At 29.0% G+C, this 13206-nt stretch overlaps 1 protein-coding gene across 2 annotated transcripts in view; it reads left to right on the forward strand.

The window, feature by feature from the left end:
* Nucleotides 1-12419, forward strand: part of LOC129920742 (uncharacterized membrane protein DDB_G0293934) — a 71546-nt gene extending 59127 nt beyond the window's left edge. For both annotated transcript variants that reach the window (XM_056002338.1, XM_056002337.1), the window contains exons 5-8: nucleotides 8316-8496; nucleotides 8557-8798; nucleotides 8893-9048; nucleotides 11717-12419. In XM_056002338.1, coding sequence (XP_055858313.1) covers nucleotides 8316-8496; nucleotides 8557-8798; nucleotides 8893-9048; nucleotides 11717-12367 — 1230 coding nt within the window. In that variant the 3' untranslated portion in view covers nucleotides 12368-12419. The remainder of the gene's footprint in view (nucleotides 1-8315; nucleotides 8497-8556; nucleotides 8799-8892; nucleotides 9049-11716) is intronic.
* The last annotated feature ends 787 nt before the right edge of the window (nucleotides 12420-13206 follow it).

Here is a 13206-nt window from a genome sequence, read left to right on the forward strand (position 1 = left end):
GCGTACTACAGAACGAAAAGTTGAACGAAATTTTTGGTTTACCATTTCGTTGTTTCATTTTTGTATGGGATTTTTCGTTTCTTATCAGCAGCGTACTAGGCTCTAATTTTGACTAATTGAGGCTATCCTCTCAAAAATAAAATGTACTGTACGAGTACTTCGATTGAATAATTTGCCTTAAAACAACTGTTCATTGTTCATTGCTAGCCCAGAAAGTTAAAATAAAAATCGTTTTTACTTAATAACAGTTTTAACTTTTGAATTAAAAGTCTTCCTAACCTCAGGCAAACGAATCGCAAAGTTTTTAAAAAAAAATTGCATTTGAAAATATAATTTTTTTTAAATTTTGTTTTAAAATTGTATGGGAATTTAAAATACCTCTATTAAAATGGTAAAGACAAAAAAAATTCTTTTGGCGATATTTTGGAATTCGTCCGTTTTCAGGTATTAATCAGCGGCTTACAATATAAAAAAAATTCAGTTGTATTTATTAGATTAAGCCCTGCTTTTTCAATCGTCAGATAGACTATCAGAAGAATAAATGTCACTATAAAAAAAAAAACTTTTATTCCTAGGAATAAGCTCTAACTTAGGTTTATCTAACTACATATTAAAAAAATTAGCCCTAAGTGATATTTAATAATAATATTTAAATTGCCTTAGATAAGGTTGCTTACATTGCTTCTATAATTGGCTGGTCATTGATGGATTAACAAATCGATAGTTGTTTAAAAAAATGCAACAGATCTAGCAAATTTAGTATGTACAAAATACTGTTATATTCTGTAAGCAAACAAAATTCACCAAATTTTATCAGACGAATGTATTGAACTGGAACATTGCAAAAAACTAAAAAGATTTGAGAAATGATATCCTTCTTTAACATTTTGCCGATGACGAATTTTATCAACAGAATTGACCTCCACACAGCAAGGCCACAGAAAGCTTCCCTATTTAAAACATATTTTATTCACTTCATCATATACAAAAATAGAAGATATGGCTGCTTCTTTTATTTGCTGGTAAGCAGTGTCTTGCCCTTAAGATATTATTTTTGTTTACCTACCAGATTCAATTTATTTTAAAAAGCTTTGAATATAATACTTATCCGGGTTTTGTTTCCATACAAGCTGAGCTCAACTAATATTATCGAACGAATCAAAATAATCCTAATCCAGCATAGCGTTCGCTAAAAATATGGACACATCCCCAAAATATGGTAAAATAGTTTGTTTGAATACCAAAAATTTTTTTTACTTTTAATTTTCGTTCATGTTCTAAAACTTCAACATTTTGAAAATAATCTTACTCAAGAGATTTCAGCATCACATAACAAATTCTTTTTTAAGTTCTGAGTTCTTGGGGGGGGTCATGACCCCGTGACCCCCCCCCCCCCTTGTTTTTTTACTTACTTTTTTCCCAAATTTTGACTTTGATTTTGATTTAAAAATTAGAATTAACAATTAAGTGTAAAATTCTGGCTTTTAAACAAAGTAACATTCATAAATGTAAGTGTTGCCATATTTTTTTTATTTTTACTATTTTAAACCGCCTGAATTATCGTTCTCTTGCCGGGTGCTCTTTATTAATACTTCAAATTTGAACAAATTTTAATAATTTTAAAATTAAAAAATTATGAAAATTTTTCCAGACCCCCATATAATAAAATCTCAATTTCCCGTAATAAAAGCATTTCTTAGTATGTACCTGTACTGGCAGATTTTACATCTGCGATGTTAGTTAAGAAACTTTATAAAACAAAAAAAAAAGGTGCAATTTTGTTTACCAGTGTTATTATTACGAACGGATCTTGTGATTGTATTTTCTTTTCGAGATTCGTATAAGATTTCCGATACGAATGGAATTTATGATAAGGTCGAAAATTTTCAAACTCAAAATAACAATTCGAAACATTTGGGTTATGGATTGAATTTTTGTTGTTACTTTCTCCTAATTCATTCATTTATTTGTTGTTATCGTTGTTTGATTTTTTTTTAGTATGTTTGTATCAAATTCATAGCATGCCAGTTTAATTTCAGAATCAATGTATGTTGTTAAGTCACGTAGGTATATTGCAAAAAAACAACAACGTTGCATATATCTTCGACGAAATAGTCAACGTACTTTTATGTGTTTGATTATTCAGGGCACGGATATGTGATTTTTGACTAACTTAGTTTTAATATAATTTGTTTTCTTTAGATTTTTTTTTATTACCTTTGCACTGACATTTATCATTGACAATTTGAAGCTGTAAGGTTTTTTTTTTTTTTGTCTTACTCATAAATGATTCAATAAAGGGCGAACTTGTCATTTCGATATAGGTCGTGGCGATATTTTTGGTTAAAGTTGATTACTTTTGATGCACTCTGAAAGCGTATATCTGGGTATGAAATTTTTTAAGAAGCCTTGAAAAGTAGAAAGTAGGTATTATTGTTGTTTGAGAGATTAATAGATAGGTTAAAAATAAAAATAAGGTACTTTAAATTGATTTTGTTTATTAACTAAATGTCACAAGTAATTTATGCTTCGATTTTTTTTTTTTTGTCAAATCTGTTAAATTTTCTTCGTACTGGTAAAATCTTGACAACTATCATTATGAATATAGTTTTTTGTTTACCTTTATTTTTTATATACTCTACTCAGCCATGAAAATTGAAAATAATAATAAAAAAAAAAAAAGTCAATGATTTTCTACTGCTGTGCGTAAGCGTACCTTGCGGCTAAGTTCCAACTCTAGTTGACTTACAACATTTTTCTGTTAAATTGTGTGTGCGTTTTTATTTTCATTCATTGAGACAAGCTTTATCTATTACTCCGATGACCGAGATATTGAACTTAAAGAGGATTGGCGATGACGACTCTTAAGAATTAACTAGATATTGGATAAACCAAAATAAAAAAAAAAAAAAAAACTGGTGGTTTACCTCAGTGCTGTATAAGCCTTTTAAAGCTTTACATCTTATGTATTGGAATTCATAGTCAGATATTGTTGTTGCAATGTAAACAAGCAAAAAACAAAATAAGATTGAATGAAAAATTATGTCAAGAAGCAAGTTCGCTATCATGCAAAACAAGTATATTCAGGCTTTGGATCTTAAATTTAACTAAAAAATTGTTTTTTATTTGGTTTAGAGTTGAGGTAGTATTTTTTGTTCACATTAAAGAATGGTTATAACTTAGTTTCTAATGAGAAATTTTCGAAAAAAAAAATAATTACATTCACAATTTTCTTCCACTTTTGAAACAAAAAAAAAAAAAAAAAAACAAAGAAATTGGAGTGTCCTGCATCTCTATTAAGGTTGTCAATTAACAATTGCTTATTGATAAAAAATAAAATTGGAATAAGTCACTCTTAAAAATACGACCAAATCTATTTAAGGTTTAAACTTTATTTGATAGCGAAATTGCAGTAAATATACTTTTTTATTGCTCCTTCGGTGATTTCATAAAAGAAATACAATTAAATCGTTATAAGAAAATTACTATGTAAGTTTTTCTTTCTTAATCATGGGCACATTTAATACTTGAATTCATAAAAGTTTTGATCATTTAAAATGATGAGGGTCATTACAAGTTGTTTATTAATAAATATTACTTTAGGAACTTAATAAATTGAAATTGGGGTTAGTTCCAGGACAACAGCATGTGTTTTTAACCTTTGAAGCTATGACAATTGAATCATTTATTTGCAAAACATGATAAGTCCACTTTTTTTCAAAATTCGTTTTTTTGACTAAATTTGTACTCCAGGGTTAACCACGTCTGTCTTTAAAATATGAAGTATCTACTCTATCTATATCCGATTTTACAGCTACGCGAAATATTTTTTTAGTATCAAAAACAAAGCTACTTTAAAGTTAAATAAGCAGTCCGGACATTTTATTTTATTCTCAAATACAATTGTTTGATAGACTGGGGCTAAAAGCAAAATTGCATATCCATTTAAAAACTAATTTCACATCCGTTTATTTTCAAAGTATGATAAGTCCAAAAGCGTTTTTATTTTTTATCTTTTGAGCTATCGCTCCAAAAATTAAAAACGAAACGGTATTTTGTAGCTAGGCAAGAGTTCTACAGAATATATTTTTTATAAATTTTTCTACGCATATCAAAAGAAAATAGAACGTTTTTTTCTTCTCCTGAAAAATTTAAAATCATGGACTTATCATGTTTTGCAAATAAATGATTCAATTTCACTTGCTTTGTTATTTTTTTTTTTTACAACTAAAATTGTGGATTATTGTCCAAACTTTCAACCAATTAGTTATGGAGTTTTTTCTTAAAGTAAATCTATGCGCCAGGATGAGTTATTTTATAAAAATTTTAGTAAATAAAAGTGTAGAAACTTCGAAATTCAGGAACCATCTTTAAACTGCATTTTCACTTTCGGAATTCTCGATATATTTAATTTTTTAAAGCTATCGACAAATATGGATATAATAAAGTAACCTTATTTATTTATGACTGTGAATTAAATCTGGTAGTTCTGGTTTTATAAAAAATATATTACATCTAAAAATTTTCCGACAAAATTGTCAAAAATACATACAAAAAATTTTTGAAAAATACCTGAATTTTTCAGTCTTGGGTGATTAAGACCTGAAGGGAATGTTTTTAATAAAAAATTTATCTATCACGACATTTAAGCTAATACAAAATTTTCAATAATTTGATCTCGAAATCGTGTCTGTGAGGTTTTTCGAATTTCGAAAATTTGGTCGAAATCGAGTACCTGCTTACTTAAATGTTTTTTTTTTTTTTCAAATACGGTTTTAGTAACCATTGGGGTCTTCATCTTCATTTAATTGAAAAATATGATGCAACTTCAATTTCAATCTTCTGTTAAAAATAGTGGTTCTAAAATAGTAACTAATAAAATATTATAATACATTTTAACTCACGCTCTAAGATTTGAACAAATCACTATTGGTGGTAATAATATTAAAGTTCGGACACTATTTTTTTTTTTAATTGCAACAATAAACAAAAAACATATACAGAAGAAAAACAGCTTCCAGCAATAATAAAGTAAACAATATCACTATAACTAAATAGTCGTGATATTGCTATCAATTTGTTTATGTCTAAGAAAGAAACAGCTTAAAAATTCCATGGAAAAATAAATATTATATGCTGCTATTATTCGTCTTGAATTTTGTCTAAAATGTTTTTTTTTTTTTTTTTTTATTTGTCAATAACAATAAGTTGGTATTTAGGTAATTTGACTTAATAAATTATCACAACTTAGTTTTTTTTTTTTTATTTTTATAGTAAAATTTTATTTGATAATAGAGTTTATATGTGTATTTTTTTTTTTTTGTGAAGTTGTTAGACCAGTGGAGCAATATTAAGGTGTTAGAAAATGATAACCAAGGACGCTGTTGCATCTTATGTTAACTTAAAAATTGTTTTTTTTTTTTGTGTGTCATCACAAAATAGTATTTAGTATAAAATTAATCTTGACTTTTATTTGGGCCAAAATACTTTTTCGATGCCTAATTATGGCAGAAAATATTCAAATACAGACAAATTAATTTCATTTAATTTTTTTAACAGATTATATCAATATGTATTTTTCCTTCCAAAAACGGAGGGAAAATTGCAAAAAATAGTTATATTATACAGTTAGAAGCTTCAAATTATGATGATAAACCAGGATGTTTAATCTAGCCTAAATATTATCAGAAATGCTAAAATAAAAACTGGTAACGCAAAGTAACGCAGTATAATAATCTTAGAACCAACATGTTATCTTACCTGAACAAAGTTTTTTACTTTCATAAGGTTGATACTACTAGATTTGAAAACAAAATAAAAAAAGCCACGTCACATAATACAACTTAAATACCCTCAAACTAACAAATCTAGAATGTATTAATAAAATAATTCAATATTTAGATGGTATCCCATTCGGAAGAGTATAGACTCAAGTTTTTTCTTTATTGTACATTGTTTGTTGGCTTTCATTTATGTAAAAAGTTACAACAAGCCGAACTAAATGAGTTGCTTCATTAAATTAAAGTAGAGTAAATTTATGTTTAATTTCACACATGGTAACGCAGGCTAGCTAAAATGTTGTTCCTTGAAATATTATGTGAAATATGTAATTACTGGGATTGGAATAAAGTTTAAAACTCGTTACTTTGGTAACAATGTTCAAGTTCAACACCCATGTTCATAATACTGATGCTCTAGGACAGCAATATTTTGTATGAAAAACAACTGCGTTACCAAGATAGACCACAATGTTACCGAGATCTACGAACATTTCAATCAAAATTGATACTATATTCTATTTTGTTGTGTACGTAAATAGTAGGTATTGTATTTATAACTCAATATAGTGAGTATAGTGAAAGGTTTCGAAAACTGGAGAAATATAAAAAAGGGAACAAATTTCTGAAAAAAAAAACATAAAATCTATTAGATCAATTATTATTGTCACTGGCTTTTCGGTCTTCTCTCTTCTATATTTAATAATGGTTTATTCTAAACATAAAATTGCGACAGGGTCGCAAAAGATAAATAAACAATTAACATGCTTTAAAATTATGTGCCTGGGCACATTATTATCGTACATACAACATTTTGTTATTGCTGTTGGATATAAAAACGTTTATCGTGTAGTAATTAATTACAATTTTTCGAGGCCTCAATCAATTATCGTAACTTTTTTTTTTTTTTTTTTCTTTATTATTTACTCCAACTTATAATACGTTAAGCATTGAAGCATTGTGCGTAAGCGTATGTATAATGCCGCAAAACAATCAAAAGTTTTTTTTTATATTATTAATTTTGTCTAGTTTTACTGCTTTTATCCAGATTAATGTTGTTTGTTATTGGGCTGCATGAGCGGCTGAAATCAAAAGAATCTCTTATTTAACTGGCAGTACATCGATTTCAAACGCGAATTGTAATGTTCTAAGTGGTTAACAAAAATATTACTTTCTAGGGCGCGCGTCAAAAGAAATTGATGTTTTACTCAGTTTACTTTAATTTTCATAATCTCTAGTTGGTCCTATTGTGAAAACTGAGTTCTCACAGGGAATTTTGTACATGATAGTAGCAACTAAGTTGGTCTTGTCCTATTTTATTCATGACTTCAATTTTTATCTTGAGATATTCTTTATACATTCTGGTTAAACTTTGGGTCTTTAGGGACCTTACATGCCACGTGCAGACCAAAATTTTGTGTGCTTATTTTGTTTGCAGGTTTTTTCATTAGTAAATCTGTCCGTTAACACGGCTTTATGTGGTTCCAAAATTTCCTTTTAGACCAGGTCCTTTAATAATTATAAGTTCAAGTCACTTCATTGGCCTTAACTTTGAATTTTTATCTTTATTTTAGCAAAAAAATTATACATGTTTTGTCATTACAAAATGGCTGAATTGCATAATTTACATAGATATGGTTCTATCCTACCTTACTAATGTTAATTTATATACATTTTTTAAAGTGAAAAATTGATTTAATTATAGTCGAAGGAAAATTTACCAATAAAAACCTTCATTCAAATGTTAACTTTGGTTAGAATATGTTGTAGAAGCTGTAAAAGATTTTCACTAAATAGTTTATCTTGACTAAAATTGTACCAACGTGGATTTTACCCTAGAAATTTAATTTCAATCAGAAAGACCCTTGAAAATTTTCTATGAGGCTTGAAAGTTTTTCAAAATAGCAGACTCAGAATACATTTTTTTTTAATATTCGTTGAAATTCTTAAAATTTTGACTATTTGGCCTTAAATAAGCTATTTCAACTATAAAATTGAACCAAATAGTTAGAATTGTTAGAAATTCGACAGATATTAAAAATAAAATAGATATTTAATGCGCATAATTTGGATTGAATTTTTCTTCAAATCAGAGTTTTTTTTTTATTTGCAATACATTTTGTTTTTTTAATGCAAAATATTTTTATTTGCAATACAAATTTTATTTTCAATGTAAATATTTTTCAGTTCTTTTAATTTGTTTACAGTTTATCTGTGTTAAAAATCGTAACTATTTCATTAAAACTAACAATTATATATTTTTTGCTTTCTAACGGGAATATCCCAACAATTGGTATATGATAGAATGTTTCGGATTCGACCTCAGAATACTTAAAACCTTTAGAAAAGTATAATTCTGCTATAGAAAAAAAAAAAACTTAAATTTGGTTGACAAGTGCAATTGGGGTTGAAGTAAATAAATTGATAAAGAAGTTAGACAGGAAATAGAATAAATCTCATCCATAACAGTTTTTAATCATTTTAATTTTTTTTGTAATTTTAATTTTGCAATTTCTTTTTTTTTTTTTTTATTTTTAGGCGGATGACATTTTCTTGGACGATATATTACAATACGACTCGAGTGCTTTGCATGATTCTTTTAAATTTGATAGTAATTATTCGTCTGATTTATCAATTAAACAAGAACCACAATCATTAACCGATGCGGAGATGCATGCATTGGCTAAAGACCGACAAAAGAAAGATAATCACAACATGAGTAAGTTTTTATTGCTTTTTTTCTTTTTTCATTTCATTTTATTTGAGTTTTTATTTGTAGTCGAAAGACGGCGCCGATTTAATATAAATGATCGAATAAAAGAGCTAGGAACACTCTTGCCAAAAACAAATGATCCATATTATGAAGTTGTACGTGATATACGACCAAATAAGGGCACAATACTTAAATCATCAGTTGATTATATCAAATGTTTGAAACATGAAGTTAATCGCTTAAAACAAAACGAATACCGTCAAAGACAAATGGAGGTTCAAAATCGACGTTTAATTAATAGAATTAAGGTAAGTTAATTGAAATTAAAAAGATGTCGTTGATGTAATGCAATCAGATTTTTGAAATAAATTTGAATTAAATGTATGTGTTCTCTCTTGTCAGGAACTTGAATTGCAAGCTAAATCACATGGTCTACCTCTGTCGGAATTCAACTTAACATCAGTTTCTGCACCAACACCTACATCGTATCTCAAATGCTCAAGTCCCACATCACATAGTCACCATGCGACACCGCTGATAGCTGATATTGTAGATAAGGTAAGCCTTGTTTTTTTTTTTTTTTTAGTACGGCACAGATTATCCTGCTCACACAATTCGGTGATTAGTGGAAAAAATTATTTAAAAAAAAATTGAGACCATAATCTGTCATTAAGACGACTGCTGCCTTCGGTAAGGGACGCGATATAACGTCTCTACATATCAAAGCTATTCAGCCATTGAATTTATAACTTTAATCAAGCAATAAAACCAAAATACCTACTCACTAGAGCCCCTGATTCACCTAGCAGCTCCGTGAAGCCTAAACCGCGACCTCAAATTTTTTTTGGATAAATTCAAAAAAATTGAAAATCACATAAAATGTTCAAAAACTAATCGTTTGTTTACCCTTTGCTTAGGAGATATTCAAAAAACAAATTTTTATTACAACCCTCACATAAAATATCATTTTTTTCTAAATCCCCCAAAAATTACCTTTTTATCAAAAGTTGAAATTTCTGTCGTTTCATTATTCTTTATTTCTTTACGTTAGCCAAAATATCGTCGTATCTCCACCCTACGCGTAGGAAAAACAAATTTTCTACTGAAAGATTCTGGGTCCCATAAAATCCTCAAAAAAAGTTTTGCAAAAATTTTAGGACTAAATCGTATTCAAAAAAACATAAACTCTTCATATGAAATAGACACAGTAACCCAAAAAATTAAAGGAAAAAAACAAATTCATGATTTTTTATAAACTGTATCTCAATGAAAAACGATAGAAATTTTAATTTTTGAAAAAAAGTACTTAATTTTTGAGAAAAAAAAGTAATTTTTGGGTATTTTAAAGTTTTCAGTGAGTACACTGTGGTGTATGCGTAACTTTTGTTGGGAATTTTCAGTACAAAATTTATTTTTTGAAAGCTTCTTAGCGTAGGGTAGACAAACAATGAATTCTTGTTTGTATCAATTTCTTGAGGACAAACGATGGCCGTTTGAATTTTTGTAACAAGAATAGTTTTTGGGGATTTAGAAAAAAAATTCTATAACAAATTGTTTTTTGAATTTATCCTAAACATAATGTGTTAAACGATAATATCACCGGCACACAAAATAAAAAAGGGTCATGTACCAGGAACCAGACCTATCTTTCTATGTGTTTTTAGCCACGCTGAATCCGAATTTCAAGTCCGTTTGGCCCGGTCACTCTCCACTTTTGAGCTGTGACTGCATTTTGCTTGGATTTTTATGACTTTTTTGCATTTTTCTCAAAACTGAAGGGTGTTCGGGCAAAACGGACTTGAAATTCGAATTCAGCGGGTCCAAAAATATATAGAAAGATAGGTCTGGTTCCTGGTACATGACATTTTTTTTATTTTGTGTGCCGGTGTATTTGATATGTATATAGAACTCGAAGAGGGCAAACGATTGTAATTGGCATTAAACATCTATTTCTAAGCGTTTTAGACGATTTTTAATTTTTCTGACTTTCTATAAAAAGAAAAAAGAATGTGCTCTAAATTTTGTTTCAATGAAAATTTTGGGTGGACAAAAGATGGATAGACCAATCAGACTAATTTGGTTCAATGGCTGTTATGCTCTAAAGACTGCTATTTCTTCTTAGCCATCCAACATGATTGTTTATCAAGAAGAAGCTTATAAAAGAATTTGTGTCGCTTATTTTGTTTTGTATTTTATTTTCTATGGTATTCACTTCAGAATTGAATAAAATAAAATGCACGACTGGGTCGCACGTACTTGCTCTTGTAGTTCAAAGTATCTTTATGTGGAGAAAAAAAAAAATAAAAACAAAAAAAAAAAAAAAAACGAAAGTTAAAAAAATTCAATTTTTAAAATATTTTTTGAAAAACTTTTTTTTTAATTTTTTTTACATTTTACACTTCAATACCTATGATGTCTGTAAATTTTGAATAAAATTGACTTATGCTTTGATGAAATATATGAACTTATAAAACATGTCAATTTTTGAAAAACGGCAACGCCATATTTCCGTTCTCCGCATTTTTTGAGAAAAACTAAAAAACGCAGTTTTGTAAGAATCAATAAGTCTATTACGTAAACCAAATTTAATCAAAATCGTTAGAGCCGTTTTCGAGAAAGTTGCAATACCTCGAAAACGTTATATGGGAGATATGCGTTAAAAAAGAGATATTGAAAAACTAAAAAAAAAACGGACCTAGGGTATTACGCAAAAATCATCTGTACCAAGTTTCAAGTAAATCCATCCATCCGTTTAGGCCCTAGCTCGATGTACAGATGGACGCACAGACGCACAGACCGACGGACGGCATGACGAAAACCACTTTTTTGATCTTCTCCATCATCGTAATGTTGGTTTTGATTAAAACCTCAAATTTTTTTTCTACACGAAACCAATATTTGCCCTATAGAGCAAGTAAAAACGTATCTCTGTTCACAATGTCGTTATTCGTATGTTTTGTTTCTGGTACTGAAGAAGTACCAAAACATATAAAATACACCTTTAGTAACGAAAGTAACGGTTAACGTAGCATTTCAATTTTACTTCTACAAGCCTAATTTTCAGAGATGTATCTATCCTCTTCGAAATTGTTTATTAATAATTTCTCTTTTCTTTCTTTCTCTCTTCTGTACTCTCTTTCTCTCCCTTTGTCTCTCTTTCTTTCTCGCCTTCAGGTCGTTATTATATTCTAAGTAATAAAACTAAAATTCTTTTTCTTTTTTTTAGATACCCGATGTTGTTTCCGAGGGTAATCTAAGCATAAGTCAGATGGAAGAACTTATGGAAGATAAGCATCCTGTTCAAGGTAGTGATCCAATGCTTTCACACCATCTGCTCTCGTCGCCCCACTCGCCAACATTGCAACGTTCGATGTCGAATGGTAGCAGTGTCTACGCAAATGGAAATGGCAGTAGCTGTCTAAGTGACAGCAGCACATGCTTAAGCACAACACACAACAGTATACTTCAAAATGATGACTTATATCATCCGACCAATCATCGTCATCATCATGACCAGCATAGCAACAATAACAATAATAATAATAATCTTAATAATAACAACAATAACAATCATCAGCATTATAATCAAAATAATACCAATAACGGTTGTGTTTCGGATTGTCCTGGCAGTGACATATCACCACATTCTCATCATCACCACAATCACCCCTCCCCATCGTCCTTACAACATCACGGATGCGATCCTTTGCTCTCATCCTCACATCAGCAATCAGTTGATCTCAGTTGTATCAGTGATTCGATATTATCATCAACACATCATAATTTATTATCACCCACGCATCGATCAAATATGGATTCGATTTTATCCTCACCGGATACGGATTCTTTGGTAAGTGATATTGATATGGTAGCATGATAATTACTGCAACGGCCGTTTGATGGATGGATACAAAAAAAAAAACAAATAACGCTAAAATCAACAAACTAGATCACAAATAAAATGGTTCTAAGAAGCAGACAGTCATAAGACGGAACAAGAGAAATAAGTTTAAATATTGACCAAATGTAGTATTGAATATAATTTATTATTTTTTTTGTTAATACCTACCAAGCAACCAATTAAAAAAACAAAAGAAACGCATTGCAATGCGGGAATCCTCTCCTTTAAATAAATTTATCTTTCTGTTAGCAATACAATAATGAAGCATAAAAAGAACAAATAAAGCAAAACGAAAGTATAATGTAAATAAGGAAACAAAAAAAACATAACATATTCCATAAATAGGTAAGCCAGCAGTTTTTTTTTTTTTTATGAGAAAGACAATAGTTATTTATAGTTTAGAATGGTCTCCTTTACTAATCCTGCGATCACAGACATATTTGCGAACTATCAATTGACAGATAGAGTTGATAAATGCTGAAATTTGGTATATTTTAAAACCTTATTTATGGAAAAACTAATCAATTTTTGAACAGAATTCTTTTTTAGAAAATTAATTTTTATCAACTATCAACTGATAGTTGTAAATCGTAAAAAGGATAGTTGAAGTTATAGAAACCTCTTTTGGCGTATTACATACGAGTTAAATTTAAGCGGATATTTTGAAATTTTAATTTGTTTGTTTTTGTTTGTTATGACAATTTCCATTTGGGAATAACCTCTGGCTCAGTGGTTAGTGTAATAAACTATTACACTAGAGCAGAGGTCTGGGTTTGAATCCTAGGTTTCACCACCTTTTTCAGAGGTACTGCCAA

The sequence above is a fragment of the Episyrphus balteatus genome, chromosome X (genome assembly GCF_945859705.1).
Source record: "Episyrphus balteatus chromosome X, idEpiBalt1.1, whole genome shotgun sequence".
In the NCBI taxonomy this organism is placed as follows: domain Eukaryota; kingdom Metazoa; phylum Arthropoda; class Insecta; order Diptera; family Syrphidae; genus Episyrphus; species Episyrphus balteatus.